Source organism: Falco cherrug, chromosome 3 (assembly GCF_023634085.1).
Source record: "Falco cherrug isolate bFalChe1 chromosome 3, bFalChe1.pri, whole genome shotgun sequence".
Lineage (NCBI taxonomy): Eukaryota > Metazoa > Chordata > Aves > Falconiformes > Falconidae > Falco > Falco cherrug.
In genome coordinates this window covers 100,415,438-100,434,066 of record NC_073699.1, presented here as the reverse complement: position 1 = coordinate 100,434,066, position 18,629 = coordinate 100,415,438, and the positions used below count along the sequence as shown (strand labels likewise).

Genomic DNA, 18,629 nt, shown 5'->3' with positions numbered 1-18,629 from the left:
TAGTTCAGCACTTCAATAATTCAGTATCTAGTTTCTACTAAGATACATAAAGATCAACTGCAAAGAAGGAAAATGAGAGGTAACAATTTAATGATATCACGAGATGTTCAAGAAAAGAAACAAGTGTTTTGTGAAATCAGGAATAACACACTAGCAGAATGCCAGGAAAGACAACTTTGCAGTTTTCCAGCACAAGCAAGATGTAAGTTTAAGTTTTGGTCTATCTTGCACTTAAACTAACGAATAAAATTTAAATTTTTATTTTGACTAGTCATAAACTACACAAAAGTATTCAGACAATCACTCTCCATCAAAACATGACATCAATCTACATTTTCAGCTTTCTACAGCTTTTTTCCCCAACATGTTTACATTAATGAGATGAAATGTGGCCAGCACAACCACAACTTTGGGTTTTTTGTTTAGGGGTAGGGAAAAGGAACAAGATGACAGGGAGTGTTTTAAAGTATTTGGAAAGAAAGGAGAAATAGCATTTTCAGCTCTTTTGAATGTACAAGATACAATCCTGTATCATCCCACCTCCATCATACTGACTGTCCCTCCCAGAACAAAGGATCATTCACATGGAGTAGTTCACCTCTGCTCCAGCAGCAAACACACACATCACTAAGTGACAACACACTTTCTCTCTCTCTCAGTTGGGTTCCACCAATTACAATCAGACAACCAGCTAGATTCTGCCCAAGAATTAGTATCTTCCCCTTCCACTCTTATGGAAACTTTTCAATTAAGTTTAGCAAGCAAAATGCCCACAAAAGGCACGGCGTGACATCTATTAGACAGCTGCCCTGTCAGGAAAACCTAACCATTCTGAAAGCACTCATCTTGTAATCATTCTGCTTAATGACAGGAAAGCACTTTACCTCCTCACCTTCAAATCAGAAAGGGATCAAAGAGGGATTTAAAAAAAAGCGTAATTAAGACTAAAAACATTTAATAACAGCTTGACAGCTCTGAACATTCACCCCAACAAAACTGAGTTGTGCAACTTTTCTGATATTGTTACCTGTGATTTTGTATCCATATGCAGCCAGCTGTCCAGCCATATATTCACCATCTGAATTATTGTGCGAACATCCCCATGTACGAATCCAGATTTTCTGAGCACCAGGAATAATGCTATGAAGTAAAAATGAACAAAAAAGGCAAGTTAAAAGATGAACAAGCTTCCCCTTCAAGCCCACTAAACAGACTCAATTAATTTTAAGACTCTGAATATAAAATAATCAACACAAACAGTAACAACTCTGGAACAGCTGGGGAAAAACATCATAACTAGGGGATTTTAGTGTAGTAGGTATTAGATCTGACTGGGATAGAGTTTATTTTCCCCACAGCAATCCACTGTGTTTTGTACTGTGTTTTGTATTTGTGACCAAAAGAGTGTTGACAACACACCTGTGTTTTAGCCATTGTTGAACAGTGCTTGCACAGCATCAAAACCTTCTGCTTCCCACCACGCTCCACCTCACCCCACGCAGGTTGGAGGTTGTACAACAGGTTGGGAGGGAACATGGACAGAATAACCAACCCAAACTGACCATACCAGTTGACATCATGCCATAAAAACTGGGGGGTTGGTCACTCCAAACTAGGCATTGTCTGAGACCAGCTGGGCATCAATCTGTTTGTGGGAGGTGTCAAATGATTCCTTTTGCATCACTTGGGGTTTCTCTCTACCCTTTCCTTCACTTAATTTGTCTTTATCTCAACCCACAAGTTTTCTCACTTTTGCTCTTCCAATTCTCTCCCTCAGCTTACTAGGAGGAGCAGTGAGCGAATAGCTGGGTGGCTGCCCAGTTGTTGGCCAGGGTCAATCCATTACAAGTGGCAAGAAAAGAGCTCCAGAACAGAGAAGATACAAGAGCTGTAGGATAAGAGATTCAGTACAGCACAGTTACTTTAATATATAAAAAAAAAAAAAAAGACAATCCCAAACAACGGACTTTCTGAAAATTATTGTATCATTTAACAAGTGATTGCACTGAAATTAGGCCACCAGCAAACAAACTGTCAGAGCAAAACTGCAACCTTTTGAAATTATGGCACCCATTGATCATAGTTCCCTCCATAAAAGCTATCTTTATAAATTCTTAAGCCTGCCACCAGCCACACTATCATCTGAAAGCTCATATCCCAACCTTGTGGGCTACAGAAATAGCACGGCAAATGTGCACCATGGAGCTAGCACACACAATGGCTTAAGAACCAACAAAAAATTCTGCAAGCAGCTCTCATTTAAACTCCTGGATAACTGTGCCAATGAGCTAAAGATGCCAATACAAGAACAACACACATCCTGGAACACAATCCTTTGCTCTGCCCACAGCTTTTTTATTTTTTCCTCCATTCATGTTTCTTTTTTTGAAGATACTTCCTCTTGCTAGAAACAGAAATTTTTGATGGGAGACTAATGACCATTAAGTAGACAAGTGCAACACATGTTGCACATGTAAAACCATGCTATCTAAACAACATACATTCAACGTGCTTTCTTGGGTCAAAAGTACTAAAATACAGCCTGTTAAACAATATATATAGTACCTGAATACTTAGAAGAATGGAGTGCTAGTGTGAAGTATCTACAGACTACCAGTTCAGCTGTACACACAGTCCTGGCAGAATGGGGTCAATGGACCTCTATGGAGCTTCACATAAAGATGCATTGTTACGCTTATAAAACTAATGCAAACCCAAAATTGAATTTCCTGTGCATTCCAGACATACTTTATTTCCATCTTTAAAGTGTGGAAAGTTTTATGCACCAGTTTGAAAATAATGGAAGAAAATTAAAAAAAACCAAAACAAAAAACCACACCACACACACATAACCAAAAACCTCCCAAACCAACCAAAATCCAGATCTCTGAACTGCAACAGAAACTGGAATCATTAACTGAGTTCACCTATGCTTTAATCAATTCCATTGTAGCAGAAAGCTGATCCTGTTCTTACGGGAATCACAAGAAGGAAAAGTGCAGAGATAAATTCCGTAGTTACTGCATAGTATTTCCACTGAAATAAAACAGTAAGTTCAGAAGTTTCACTGTATCACTTGCAGTATGTGCATACAAGAATACAGCCTTTGGAAATCCCAGGTTCCAGAAACCAGGTGGGAAGACTGAAGCAAGGAAGATACACCCTTGGTGGAAGGGGATCAGGTCAAGGAATACCTCAGCAAACTGGACATACATAGGTCACTGGGCCCTGATAGGATGCACCCACAAGAGATACGGACATACAGGAGACAACCCAACAAAGGGCCATAAAGATGGTTAAAGGATCGGAGCATCTCTCCTAAGAGGAGAGGCTGAGTGAGCCAGGACCCTTCAGCCTGAAGAACAGAAGGCTCAAGGGGATCTTACTGATGTACATAAATACCTGAAGGGAGGGGGCAAAGAGAGCAAAGGCAGACTCTCCTCAGTGGTGCCCAGTGACAGGACCAGAGGCAGTGGGCACAAACTGAAACACAGGAGGTTCCTCTGAACATCAGGAAACACTTTTTCACTGTGTGGGGGACCAAGCACTGGCACAGGTTATCCAGGGCAGTTGTGGAATCTCCCTCGTTAGAAATACTAAAAACCTGGCTATGCACAGTCCTCGCTAACTGCTTCTAGGTGGCCCTGCTTGAGCCAGGGGTTTGGACAAGATGAGCTCCAGAGAAGCTTAACTAACAGGAAGCATTTTCCCAGTCTGAGTACTCCATTAATCAGTATCTCAATCATAACTGATTTCTACAGAAAGTTTACCTAGGACAATTGCTTAGGATTTATTAGTCATTATCATTACATTCTATAAACACTATTTTACTCATTTTTATCTTCTATTCAGATTTTGCATGAGATAATAAGAATTTCCACCTTATTTTCAGAAGCTGACAGCGCACACAAGATAGGAGAAAAGCAACAAAACAGGGTTGATAGGAAGAATTTACCTGTCACTTGGGGGATCATCATATGACTGAATATTTTTTTGTGAATTGCGTTTTCGGACTTTTGGAAAAATATTCTTTCTTACAAACTGTCGATCATGTGGTTTCAAGTCTTCTGCTGACACTATATCTTCAATATCTTCAAGCACCGAATCGCAAGCAGCAGGCATCTTCAAGAAGCATTAGAGAAGACCGGTATTAGCAAGCATTTGAATACAAAGCCAAGGCCTAGTATCTACCACGTATGTTCTCATAAAGAAAAGTCACGTATATTTCTACATATACGTGCAATATATCATACATATGAGGGACACTGAGCACAGAAAAACAATCAACTATCCAGAGGTATTTCCCGATGCCCTCCTCCTCTGAGATCACAAACACAGGCAGGGAGAAAGCCACAAACCATATGGATTACTTTTTTTTTTTAAATAATCTGTGCTTTGCCATTTTCTAATTCAAAAATTGTGCAGCTCCTCTGACATGACACATCCAAGATAAAAGTATTCTTAATCATGTCAGGCATCACAGTGAAATAATGAGTTAATGTCACATGATAGATATGCTTTTCCCCTTGCATTACAGGGTAAGAACGAAAAATAGAACATTCAAGTGCCTGCTTCAGAGGCTGTTCTGGCTCTTTTTTGTGCTGAAAGCAGGTGCACAGTATTTCAATACATCTTCATCATACTTCTGAAAACAAACCAAACTATTCCTAGAGCTCCTGATCCCACAGGTCCTTCACCTGAATTACTCCATCAGGATGGCAAAATAAAAACTCCTGTCCTCAGGTACAAGATGTTAAACAACTATACCTAGCCGATATAAAATAGCTGGATTGTCATCTGGATCATAGAAGATCATTAAAATCTAATTATATTTTCCACAAGAAAGTAAATATATATGCATATATATCTCCTAGCAGGTCTCAAGATTCAGATTAGTTTTGAGCAAAGGGAAAAAGTTATTTGCTAAAGGAGCCTATAAAAAAAAAAGTTACTGCACTAATTACACACCTCAAACTTTATATATTTATTGTATATTTGTATATCAAACCTTGTATAATTCTCAGAGTAAAGTCTGATTTACCGTTGGAAATTTGGTTTTGTACACGTGTCAACAGTTTACTAAGGAAAGCACACAAGGGCATTTCACAGAGTTTACAGGGAAAATACACTTTCCTAACTGATAGTGAAGAACAAAACAAACAAGGCTTTAATTTCTTTAAAGCCAGATTTCAGAAACAGAAAATCCACACCACTGGCATACAAAGTACTTTCAGATGTTGCAACTGAATTATTCAATAAGACCTGTGCATTTTCCCAGTATGAGTCCTTTAATCTTGGAAAATATACTTCACAATAAAACTTCATATAACCTGAACCATTACGCATCTGCATTTAACTCAGAAAGGAATATAATGATATCACAAAAAAGGATGCATTTGACAAAGATACTTATTTAGCATTCTTCTAGATCAAAAATCCCAGGATCCATATAAAATGCTGCAAAGGATGGGGGCGGGGGGGAAGCAGCTAAAGTCTAACAATAAAGACTATGGGGGAGGAGGGGAAATTGACATCCCTTACACTACCTCATACCATTAACAATACGTACAAATAAGTAAAGTTACCAACTCATATATGGATGGAAAAAAAGGTTTTGATTTGTTGTATTTTCTCTCTTCCAGAAAAAACATCAGATGGAGCAGCTGGCAAAACAAATAAGCTTAGCTTATTTCAGTGGCCCAGAAAAGAAAAAACAAAGACAAAACAGAATTCCTACCTTTTTAAGCAAGGTCTAAATCTTCTTGGATAATAACTCTGGGGAAAAAAAGAAAAAAGACACGGCATGAACAAGCAGAAGCAGTGGACAAAAAACCACGAGCCCATGTTATTGTCCAACAGGCTTTCGTCCTCCCTTTACAGAAGTTTTCTTGCTCAGTTTGACCTCTTTGAGACTGGGTACACATGCTGACTAGCTGACAAGGTGGAAAAGCAGCCACATTTTCCCCGCCCTTCACTGAGCAAGGGCACTAATCGTTTTGTCCTTCTTTTATCGAGTTTTTTTTGTCAGTCTGATGCATTTAAGTGCTTTCAGACCTGCTCCAGATTTCTGCCTTCAATCGCAACTTTAAAATGTTGAATGAAAGAGATTAACAGTAAATTTTAGCTAAAGACAATCACAACTTTTTTTAACTACCAACAATGGGGTTTTTTTAGAATAGATTACTTGGTATCTGCACCAGTTCCACATGCATGCATCTCTTATTCACAAGTGATTAAAAAAATATAGTTCCTGCAGCTACTCTGACAGATGGATTCAAATAAGAGGTATGAAAATTAGAAGTTAAGCTATTCTTCCTATACTGTCGAGCTGTACCTAGAGAATTTCACTGTTTTCTTTAAAACATGGATGTTTGTAAATAAACACCAATGAAAAGTGTCTTTAATGCCTTGCTACAAACAAAACCTCCCTTGCCTTAGCCTATTTCAGTCACTGTCTTCTGGCGCGTACTTCTTCCCAGAGAAAACCTCCATCCAGGTGGGAAAGGGCTGCTCTTTCCTCTATTTACCAACAGGTGTCTCCGGTAAAGCCGCGGAATGTTATCCCCAGGCTTACACACCGCAGAACAAAGCCGTGGCGTTACTGCAGAGCACGACGGACCCGCCGCCCAGCCCGGCTCACCCAGTACCCAGCGCCCCGGGCCAGCGCGGTCCGGGCCCGCGGGCGAGCAGCGGCCTGGCCCGGCCTGGAGCCCAGCTGGGCCCGGCCTCCCCACGCCCCCATCCCGCCGCCGGCACCCGACCCCCCGCCGCAGCCCGGCCGCCGGAAGCCCCGCAGGCTCCCGCCAGAGGGGTCACGGCCCGCTCCCGGCCTCAGCGCGGCGCCCAGGGCAGGCCCGGCGGCCACGGCAGCACCGCGCGGGCGGGAAACCGGCAGAGCCGGGCGGGGAGGGGAGGACGCGGCCGCGACCGTCACAACGGGGCAGGGGAAGCGGGACGGGTGCTCAGCCGCGACCCCCGACACTCACCGCCGCCCGCGCGCCGCCGCCTCAGCTGGGCTCCGCCATCACAGCCGCCGCGCCCCGCCTCGAGCCCCGCGCGCGCAGCAGCGCCGCGACGGCGGCCGGCAGCGGCCAAAAGGGCCCGCGGCGCCCGGCGGGGGGTGGGGGCGGCACCGCGGCCCGGCCCGGCCCGCCGCGGGGGCGCTGAGGGTGGTGCGCTGCCCTGCGCGGGGGACAGCAGAGCTGGGGCCGGCCCGCGGCTGGGGGCGGCGGGAGGCCTGACGGATCCTGAGGCGGCCGCTGCGCTGGGCCCTCAGCGGGGAGCGGCGGCGAGAACGGGGAGCAGCGGCACTTCCTCCGCTCCGGGAAAGCACGGGGGGGCGGCGGGGCCCTGCCGTCATCCCCGGAGGGCCCTCAGAAACGAGCGCGGCCCCGCCGCTCTTGGAGGCTGTAGGGTGGCTGTGCGGCCCGGGGGAGCTGCGGCCCGCGCGGCACCGAACGGCCGCTGTCCTGGGAACGGCGGCTGTCGTGACAGCAAAGGCGAAGTCGCAGCGCTGAAATGGGCTTTCCCTCAGCACTGAGCCCTGGCTGCGCCTGGAGCACTAATGACCGGTGCCGGGTCTGCTGAGCACCAAGGCCACGCGTTCTCCGCTCGGGTGTCCCAGCCCTCGGAGGCTCACCTTTATTTTAATCGAAACTTAGGTCCAGCCATACGCATCCACTTAACAGGGCTGGATTCTGAATATCTGATCCAAAGGAATGATAAGCTGTTTTTTTCCTGTTATGACCACAACACTTTATCTATCATTAATTACCTCGAAATACAATGCTAGTAGCAAGTTTTCTGTTGAGTCTGGAAGGCAGTAGTCAAAATATCTAATATTAGATGGGGAAAGTTTCTGTCATTGTTTTCCTCTAATTCAGGGCTAGTAGCAGCTTTTCTGATCAATATTTTGGAAAACATTAGTCTGGGTGTTTAAACTTGGCTAAAACAGGGGCTCTAAGCAGTGTTAAGTGTGTAGTTTCCTTGTTGATTCAAGTGTTACAGAGTGTGAGCATAATATTATTGTTTTGGTTTTAATATACACAGTTAACCTAGAAAGTTTATTTATATTGCATCTTTAACTTATTTGTTTTGTTTTGAGGTAGCCAGCTTTGGAATAAAAAACCAACCATTTCAAGCATTAAGTTACTCTCTTTAGAAGGAGCTTTTGGAATCATTATTTTATTCTCCAGATAACAGATTATAGTCTCCCTCAAACTGGAGGGAAAGTGAATGAAAGCTCTGAGTGTATTCCATAATGGGCCTTTTGGTCTGCTAGCAGATAAAACTTGGCAACTTCTGCCTATGAATATCACTTCCCCTCCCCCTCCTTTTTCTTATAAACTGGTGCTTATTTGATATCATGCTTATCTGACAATGTTCACAGGTAAAAAAAAAAAAAAGGGTAACAATGAGAACAAAGTAACAGGAGAGATTTGAAGAGGAGAATTGGGACAGCAAGAAACAAGCACTTCATTTAAATCAGTCTTTAAGTACAAATCATTCTAGGCAGGACTGAGCATTATTAATACCCTGGACTCATGACAGAGTTGTTGTTACAGCTTAAGATGCATTTGCCTTTGTGATTGGTCTTGGTTTAAGCATGCAAGTACTTTGCAGAGGTGCTCTCGGTGAGACACCGAGTGATGTGTCATTCATTATTTTTGCATTCTCCAGCAGAGAATGGAGGAAAACATTTTAAGATCAGTAGTCACATTAATCTATTTTAGGCATCCTCCTTCATAGTAAAAAGTACATAGTCCTTGGTATGTTAGTAAGTCATGATATAGATATTACACAGCAGTATTTTAACTGCTTCTTGATAAGGTTAGTGATTCTCTTACTTTTCAGTTTCCCATATTTGGTGTTTCACATGCAGCCCTTGAATTAAACATCTTTATTCTGGGAGCACTGCACTGCACTACCCCAGTTATCTTGACTGGCCAAGTGTTACCTCTCTGGTTAAACAAAACTAGGCAGACGTCAGTGCTGTTTTATGGTTGACTAAAAGAGCAGAACACAGGTAGCCTGCAAGACATGTCCAAAAATCTCCAGGTGGGCAAGACTGACAAAAATGCTACTTATTAAGGGGAGGCTGTGAGCTCCAAGAGCAGCTCCCAGGCAGGAATAACCCACAAGTCCCATACCTAGTGACATAAATAGGCCATGCTGATCAGTTTCAGCGTGATCCGGCAGAGTCCTTACCTTGTCCGGCTGCCAAGAATTTGTAGTATCAAGCAGTTCCTGTGCCAGCACAGTCCTATTCAGTCCTAGGATGCAGCCATACCATGGAAGGCACCCTTTAAGTGCCTTTGAAGCTCACAAATCTAAATTGCTTTGTAGCATGTTCATAGTAACAAAGCTTCACGCAGACTGCTGGTAGCATGGCAGGTAGCAAGGGAAGCAGGTGATTCCCTACCACCTCCTGACTGCAGGAAGAAAGCTAACCTATACCCACCTGGGAGAACTGCTTTTGAGGAGAAAGCAGCAGCTGGCAGTACAAGTCCCAGTACTGGCCACCTATAGACTGGTAATATACAGCTGTAGCTCCTTGAATATCCAAAGAACAGCTTTACAATACATCCTTTCCAAGTTGCCTGCATACCTTACTTCCTGTTCTTCAGGGGTGGTAGGCTTGGAGACACCATCTTAAATACCTAAGTGATTACAGATTTTGCAGGAGTAGGTAGTTGGAAAATGCAAAAACTGCTAGGAAAATAAAATACAAACTTAAGGTTTAGCTTATGGTTAGTAGAAGGTATGTCCTTAGTTGCTTTAGAGTATCTCAACTAATATCCTTAGGGAAGGGAAACAGGGAACTGAGGGCCCAATTTTTACATAAGAGCCTTATTCTCTCATAACTAATGTGCAGTTCTGGTTGGAAAGGTAAGTGCAAGAAAAAAAAAAGCAGGAAAAAAAAAATGAGTGTCTTAAAGTTAGATCCATGAAATCAGATTTCTTCCTTTGTTCCTGCAGTTTAGGAGAATCTGGCTGGTCATTTGTCACCAACATTTAGAGCCACTCAGAACTGAGAACTGATAGCAACCTGTTTTTTTCTGATACAACACTTTCTCCTTGTCAAGTTTTAGAAAGACAAAAATGGATAAAGAAACTCTCAGACTTAACAAAGGCAAAGCATTCTGCTGATCTTTGCTTAGCTGTGGAGTAATATCCGGGCAGACCTTGCTTCAGCAGGGCTTTTGTTACTATCACTCCATTGACTTTGCTATATAGGCTCTTGGTTCACTTAATCTTGAGAAATGTTGGCTCCAGGAACGCTGATGGCATCGTGCATTAGCTGTGTTACAGAAAAAATCAGCATGTACTGCTAAATTGGGTGCTTCTGAACATGTAGCAATGCCTCGTTACAAAAAGTACTTTAGATATATTTCATACTTTCTTTCTGCAACAAAAATATTTACGCCTGCATCAAGGCAGTGGTATAATTTACTCTTTCAGGTATAAGTTTAAAAAGCAGAAAGCAATGGTGTTTGTCATTTGTAGGTGGATGAGTTCTCACTGTAGGTTCAAGGGCAGGACCCCCCCTGGGTTTTTTTCCTCTTTTTTTTAAACTCCCCTCCTGTGTGTAAAGGAGTGTATAGTTGCCTATCATTCAGGCCAGTTTTGACAGATTTCTCAGAATCCTTTTCCATCTGCTGGCAGCCAAGGAATGCAGGAATGCTGCTGTATGCAGCACATACAGGCCCCAGTAAAACCTCCCTGAAACTAGTACTCGTATGCTGAGCAACGTTGCAGTGCTAGGCCAGGGGAGCAGAACTAAGTATTTTAACTAGCTGGTTTATTTCCTCTGCAACTCAGCACATCCGAAGTTAACAGAGCAGATACAGAAAGGATAAGGAAGAGGAGAAAACTGGCAATCAGTAGCAGGTTCTAGGCCCAAATAAAAAAAAAAAAAAGTGCTTATGGCAGCTGTAGAACAGAGAAACAGAACAGGCCAGGGAGCTACAACAGATAGGACAGAAAGAGGACATTTATTGTCATTTCTGCCTCAAAGGGAGATCAGAGAACATGGTCCTCTAGCCCTCCTTTATTACTTCTTGGGAATATAGAAGAACAGAGGATCTCCTCTGTCATCTTCCTTTCAGTACTGCTGTGTGCAAAAGTTAAAGGGTATGGACAGGTGCATAAAGAGATAAAATAGCAGCCTTCTTGCTTGCAGGGAAGATGACAAGGCACACGCTCGGAAGTGTAGCATTTAAGCAAACAACCATATTACTGTGATTTTATTCTCCTGATAGTTTGGGGTTTTTTTGCTTTTAGTAATTGATGTCTGTGCATCTAGAAGGGTGCAGCACCAAGACCAGAAAGGGAGTACAAGTCTGTAAATGCATGTCTGGTGCAAGCGACTACTGGAGATGGCTCAAGTAAACAAACTCCCTTCTTTTCCAAGCTACCATTAGGAGACTTTTGGAGAACAATCAGTAGGAAGGTTAAAGAGATTCTCAACAATTGCTTTAACGTGATTTAATCCTACAATAACCCAATTTCTGTGAAGTCTGCAAGAAGTCTGTTCATGATTCATGGAGTGGGAATAAATAAAAATGAACCTGTTTGTTACCCAAACTTCTGGAGCTCCTACTATGTCTCTTTATCTGCATCCTTTATTCTCATTTCTCTCTGGCTTATAAAAAAACCCAAAACACTGAACTTTGTATTAGCATGATAAAAAAATGGGATTGAAACATCTGGTGTCAAAGGAATATGAACACTAACAATGAAAACAGTAACCACTAGTTTCTAAGAAGCAGCATGATAGGCACCAAGAGTAAGAATTTACATAGCTGTATACCAATCTAAACTCTTTAAAAAATCCTTTTTATTGATTCATTACCATACAAAATTTATTCAAATTACATCCATTTGAAGTGGTAAGATCACAGCTAGAGAACAGGTCATCCCTTAATAAATCTATTTACAAAACTCACCATAAAAGCTTTTTTTTTGTTGGGTTTTTGTTTGTTGGTTTGTTTTTTTTTTGTTTTGTTTTTTTTACAGTATTTTACAGAGGGTTTTTTTTTAAACTAGCATACAATGCAAAGCTAAATTATATTAGTATTTTGCCCACACACATTGGGACAAGTGTTTAATTTGTACAAAAAAAGATGGTCTGCGTTAATCTTCATTTTCTCTTCCCCCACAAAAGTGCCCCTTTGTCTCGCAAATCTTCATGCTCACACAACTTTTACTTTCCTCTTCCACAAGACGAAAACGTTAAATACTACAATTTTATTTACAGATCCACATCTAAAAAAACTCTTAAAAAATTACAAACCAGCTAGAAAATATCCTGGCAGTGTTTACAAATTAATTCTATTGTACAAAACTGCTAGATAACTAAAGTGTGAGTTGAGAACATATATCAACTTAAATACAACTGCTGAATGATCTATGCACACATTTGTACATATAAACACACACTTAACACTGTTTAACAGTTCTTTATGTGTTGCCCTTTATACATTTGTTATATTCCAAAACTCACACAGTTATACAGTTTTCTTATTGTGACTTCTTGCTTTTTCATGTGTGAGCTTTCATAGCAGCAACTCAATGGTACCAGAAAACCTGCATACATAATATTCTACTACAGTACAAATAGTACTAATTTTCTGAGTATGTCAGATAAGCACAACAGTAATGCAAACAAAAGGATTATATGGGCATCATGTAATCATTACATCAATTTAGCCCAGAACGTGACAACACAGTTTACACTCCAAAAAAAAAAATTGTTTAAGACTTCTTAGAATTCCTCTCACATTCAAAAAATAAATATTGGTACTATACTACCAAAGATCTTTAAAAAATAAATGCAATTCAGTTGATGTGGTACTTACAGTTATGTACTTTGGAAAAAAATCAGTTCCATTTTGCTGGCGAAGAGAATTATAAAAAGCTGTAAGCAGAGGAAGCTAACCCACTGAGATAAATATGATATATTGAACAAACAAAGCTTGGCATAAGTGTTTTCCATAGAGGGAAAAACCCACAGTGCATCTCTAGTAGGCACTTAACACAAAGCCCCACTTAGTACCACAAAAATTTATGTACCAGTTCTAATGCACACTGGGGGCAGTAAAATTGAACTGTGCATCTTCGTTCTAGTTTAAAAAAACAACAAACAAAAACTACTTTCACACACACACACACACACATACACACACACAAGCATTTTTGAAAAATCTGTGATTACTACGAGAAGTGGCAGAACTTTATACTTTTCAATATTTGCAATATACACTACATTTACAGTGTATTTTTTATTAAAAGCTTTTAAGGACACAAGTATTTGACCTCATAATGAGACACATACACAGCTCAAAATGAGCATTATGACAGCAATTTCAACATTCCCACAAGTAGCTGAAGAATCCCATTTCACGCTTTTGCATTACTTCATATTTATGTTCACTGCAGGTACAATCCATGTTGTGACACTCAAATGACATGCATTCTCTGCAGAAGGCACGACCTGAAATACTATTATAAAATTGTTATTTAGGACTAAACCAGTTCATTGAGCCCTTCTCCGTAAGCCCACTTGTCACGGTAAGCAGAGACTGGGGGAGTGTGAAGATAAAACATTTACGGTCACCTGCTTGCACTTGCTGACTCACCAGGCGCTGGAGCTCAGGGTCAAGGAGAAGGCCTTGCTATAGAAGCCTTCCGTGTTGTTTATAGTATTTTAGGGTGTATTTAATTAAAATACCAGCACTGTTCAAGAGCCTAGTTTATTTAATAATGCTATTTTATAGTAAGTAGGGGACAACTCTGAATGACGGCAGGTTTTTTGATTCCATTAAAATTATGATTTAGGTACAGACAGCATTTAAGAGAATCAGCTGTATATAAATTCATCCACCAATGAAGGAAGCTTCTCTAAATCATAAGCATCAAAGAGGTCACTGATGCCTTCTTCATCCCCAAGGCTCAGTAAATAATCTTCCTGAAGCAGAGGAGGCAGCAAATTCACAAACGGTCCTTCAAAGTTTGATGGAATTTGGTCCTCAGTCTGCTGTAGAAGGTTGCCTGGAGAAGCTAACGGAGAGATAGTTGCCATATTTACTGAGCAGTCAGCTTGTCCTGAGTTAGCAGAAGCCACTTCTGTAAGAGGAGGGAGAGAAAAAATAAAGATGACACATTCAAAATACAAGAGACAGATCAAACAAAGTAGCCACTGCAATAACGGGCCTGTCATAAGGCATAATTTCAGCAAAAAATTACCTCCCTAGTTTCTAGCTTGTTTTTGATGTGTTACAAAGGGCTTCTCAAAAATGCTCATGCTGCTATCACCCCTGACTTTTCACTAAAAAATTATTTTATAAGGTTATAACAAGGGGAGGGGGGAATCAAGCATAGAGATGCCCATTTTTCAGTGGAATTCATAGTCAAAGTGAAAACTTTGAAGGCAACAGATATCATCACTGTGTGATGACGCTGTGCAGCTGCATATACCCCCACACAGAGATTTCTGCCTTGTGTTTTGACGTGACTCTTTCCTGCTCTTGTCCTATTTGCAAATGCAAAAAGAACAAAATTGTCTTTTTTTCTTCAATATTGCATAAACTTTGGTCACATATGATATGCAAATAGGAAACTTATTTTAAACAATTGATGCTGAAAAAACCATATTTCCTTCTATATAAACCAGAAAGGCACAGTGGAAAAATCAACACCTTAGCTTTTCACTTCTTCAAAAAATAAAGCCAAAACATAAGAGCAGGATATCTGACATTCAAAACAAAATCTTGAATGAGAGCATGAAGGCAGGACATTTGTATTACAAAAAAAAAAAAATTACCTTTGGAAATTATTTTGGAAATATTTCCGTTGTGGTCCTGACTATAGGTTTTCATTGGACTGAGGGCATCATTTTCCTCTGGGCACAGATAAACTTCAATAGGTCCTTGAGTACTAGATAAATGTATCAATGCACTCTGCTAACAAAACAAACATCGGTAAGGTGTTATAGCAATGAACACAACAGAATACTGATGATAGAAAGTAAATTCTTACTAGGGTGTGAGTCTCCGAATACAGTTTTTACTAAAGAAAAGAACCTGAAATCCCCCATGCATTTTTTTTAAGATGTGAAAGGCTTGGCTGATCTGTCTTGTAGGCTAGAATAGAACATAAAAAAGCTTTTCCTGGTGTCTGTAGTGCACAAATCTCAGAAGCCCATGATTTTATATGTTGTATCATAACCAGAGAGTTATGAAGGATTGAACACCTAACATTTTCTTACACCAACAATAACCTGGAGCATTCTGAGGGAGTGGAAGTATGGGATGTAAGTCATCAGTTTTATTATTATTCATAACAATATGTTTTGATGTATTTGTGTAAATGTTTCTGCTTCGAAAGGATGCCAAAACATCCTTCCCACTCCCCCAAAAACCTTCAGCACTTATTCATACTGAACTCAAACAGCTATATGAAAGTTCACCTGTTTATCAAGGAAGTTCTTCCAAATGACAAAAAAAAGAGAAACAGATGCTATTTTCTTCACCCAAACTTGTTTATATAAGTCCTTCTGCCCCCTCAAGGCAGCAATTTTGATGGTGGTTCTGAATAACAGAAACCCCTAATTCATCACAAGAGGTTACATTTTCTTAACTTTTGCACATTGATGCAATAAAACAAAGTAACATATATAGACATAGAAAATCTGCAAAGTTGCTCTTCCTGTGATGACGCAAAATTATAAACAACTGGCTCCAAATAAACCTGCTCCAGCTATATTGCAGTAATAGTTTTAAAAAGCATGAATACAGGCATTATATACCTCTTTGCAAACTTCTTTCAAATACATTTTAATGGGCGCTTTGACAAAAAGTTCCTTGTTATTTGCTTCTGACCTTTATGTAACATCATAGACAGTGTTTACAAATACAGAGAACAACTGAACAGGGATTCCCCCAGGGCAGAGAAAATAGAGAAGAGTACTTAGGGCAATGCTATAGATAATTAGAAAAAAGGAAATGGAAAGAGCAGGAGTTGGTGAAGGTACTGTTGAGTGACTGAGGTTTGCAAAAAAAGACACCGAAATGTAACAGCAAATGAGAGAAAGAAATAGGACTTCACTGCCTGAAGCTGAAAATTGAGTAAGTTGGGTACAGGGGCTGAGAGAGGTCTATGTGCTAATTTTAATGATTGTGTGCATCTCTCTCTACATGCCTGCTTTCACTGAATTAAAAATCAAAGCATAACGCCTAGGGGCAAGAAACAGGAAAGCAAGCAGCAGTAACAGTATATATTTATGGATACTGATAAAAGATATTCCTTCCTCACTGCAGCAAAATGATTTGTTCTTCCAAAACCTGCACCTAGGTTCAAAGAGGAAATTAAGGACAATGGTGGGGGGCGGGGGAAGGGGGGGGGGGAAGGGGAAGGATGGAAACTATAATGGGCCTAAGCAAATGCAGAATAATCTTAGGAAAAGACGTGACAGGGAATCAGGAGCCTGTTCCTGCCCACCCCTGGCAGCAGGTAGCCCTGGGCTCACTGGAACTGGTCCAGCAGAAGGGAGGAAGGAGTAACGCAGAGGGATGACCACCACACAGGAGTTAGGGGGTTAGCCCTGTCTGTAATTGCTCCTGAAGAAATCAGGTACACTTCTTGAATCTCTAAAGGAGTGGCTCGTGCAGTTTATTTATGTTTGCCCAACATACCCGGGTCTGTCATAACAACTGGGAATTGCGAAGCAGCACGCTTTTGCCACCAAGAGAGAAAATACCAGGAGCATCTGAACCACGTAGTTCATAAACCAAGAGGAATGAAGAAAAGTAAAGCTACTCCCTGAGGGTATCTTCAAAGAAAAGTCACCTGAAGCATTTTTCTCTACAATTATGACGTAGGTAAAGCAAGCAGCTAAGTTACCCTAGACATCTACCTGAGATAAGTGAAAGAAAAAAAAAAAATGAGGACATAAGAATGACAGCCAGGCCTCTCATGGACAAAAGCTGTCACTCAGAGAGAGAGAGAGTCTGTGGCTTGAGTAGCAAAGGGCAACAGAAGAGAGACGCAGATGAACACAGACAGCTTCAGAAATGGAAGCACTTACGATAAAACAGGAAAGGAAATCCCCATCCCCTACAGCCTTCATGACAGCAAACAAGTGCACAAGCAGAATGTAAAAGTCTTACAGAGATGTGAAAAGTCAGTGTCAATGAACCAAAGGTGATGATGGAAGAGGGAAGGGCAGGAACAGATTCTAGGAGTAACAACAGTTTCTACAGTAACTGTAATACTTCATAAAGAAAAATCCTACATGAAAACATGGGTCTCAATAAATTAGGATATCAGTAGTACAAGTGATCAAGATGCTTAAGGTATTAAGTCATCCATAAACTCTAAATACATAAAGCTACAAAAAAAAATAGAAGAGCTGAATCTCTTACAAAAAGGGATTTACATAGTTACAAACAGGAAATTTACATAAAGTATGGCAAAAGAGAGTATCTGTAAATAGTAATCTATACTCCATGAAGGAAGGCTGGAAGCGAAAGAAAAACAAGTAATGATTGCCCTGTGTAAATCCATTATTTTAAAGTCTCCCCTTCCTTTAAAAAGAAAAAGAAAAAAAATCTCTACGGTTTGTGAGACAGATGAATATAGGACTGTATGCCAATATAATCCAACCTGGGCATCAGGTAGCACAGTCAGACTCACAACACACTTGCTCTGTCTATAGAAAAAGGATATATAACCTGGCAGGAAGCGCCAGGTTCTCCTTACCTCCACTGGGTCAGGCACTTCAAGTCTTGTTTCTGGAGGAGCTTTCACAACTATAACAGTTTGGTCTTTAAGGCCACTAATTTTTCGAATATCTTGATATGTCACATAAGCTAATGTAATCACTGTTAAGGAATTTTCCAACCCAGGTTACAATATATTCAGGCTATTAGAAGAGGTATAAGTCTTTGAATTATTTTTCCATTTTCTCATGGCTACATTGCTTTTAGCCCAAAATTTCCTACTCTCTCACTGGTTGTGATTGCTGCAAAACTATGTGAGAACTTCCCTTTGATCTAACACCCGGGCCACTGGCGTGTGAAAAAAGGGATTCTCTGTGCATCTCTCTCTCCTCTTTTACACACGTAAAGCTCCATAAGCTGAAGCTTATGTATCTGAAAGTACTCACAGACTGCACGAAGCCCAGGTTTTTTTTTTTCACACACTCACTACCAAAATGCAGAGAACTGGAAACAACAGAAAAAATGTAAAGGAATTTAAAGATGCATGTTATAAATGCACACACACAATGTATTTAAGTCATCGACAAAAATCAGTTTCAGTTTTCATTTTGTAAGCATTTATACGACATATAAATGTGCAAATATTTATACAACATTCATATATTTATGTATTAATTTATATTATATACAATTACTTAAAAAACTGTTTAAACAACCACTTTAAACAATGTGACAGTGCAGAAAGTTGATATCTGGATTAGTGTAGCATGAATATGAATATTTCCGTGTTCAACATGAATTTGTCCAGATCAGCGTAAGTGTTTTGGTGGGTTACTGCATGGCCCTGCCTCCTGTACTGATCTGTGTAACTGAGGTGTCACGGTGCTTTTGCTCACAAAAAGAACTGTG

General features: G+C 40.7%; 2 protein-coding genes across 4 annotated transcripts in view; both read right to left on the bottom strand.

The window, feature by feature from the left end:
* The window catches only part of CDKAL1 (CDK5 regulatory subunit associated protein 1 like 1), a 427,152-nt gene extending 419,990 nt beyond the window's left edge, over nt 1-7,162 (bottom strand). Inside the window, exons 1-4 of the mRNA XM_055705480.1 lie at nt 6,987-7,162; nt 5,738-5,775; nt 3,956-4,122; nt 1,028-1,140 (exon numbers count right to left, since the gene is read on the bottom strand). Of these exons, the coding sequence (XP_055561455.1) occupies nt 1,028-1,140; nt 3,956-4,122 (280 nt within the window). The 5' untranslated portion in view covers nt 5,738-5,775; nt 6,987-7,162. The remainder of the gene's footprint in view (nt 1-1,027; nt 1,141-3,955; nt 4,123-5,737; nt 5,776-6,986) is intronic.
* Nucleotides 7,163-11,817: 4,655 nt separating this feature from the next.
* E2F3 (E2F transcription factor 3) overlaps nt 11,818-18,629 on the bottom strand; it is a 43,967-nt gene continuing 37,155 nt past the window's right edge. For 2 of the 3 annotated variants that reach the window (XM_055705481.1, XM_055705483.1), the window contains exons 5-7: nt 17,761-17,875; nt 14,825-14,963; nt 11,818-14,127 (exon numbers count right to left, since the gene is read on the bottom strand). In XM_055705481.1, the coding sequence (XP_055561456.1) occupies nt 13,862-14,127; nt 14,825-14,963; nt 17,761-17,875 (520 nt within the window). In that variant the 3' untranslated portion in view covers nt 11,818-13,861. The remainder of the gene's footprint in view (nt 14,128-14,824; nt 14,964-17,760; nt 17,876-18,629) is intronic. The other variant, XM_055705482.1, reaches the window with a different exon arrangement.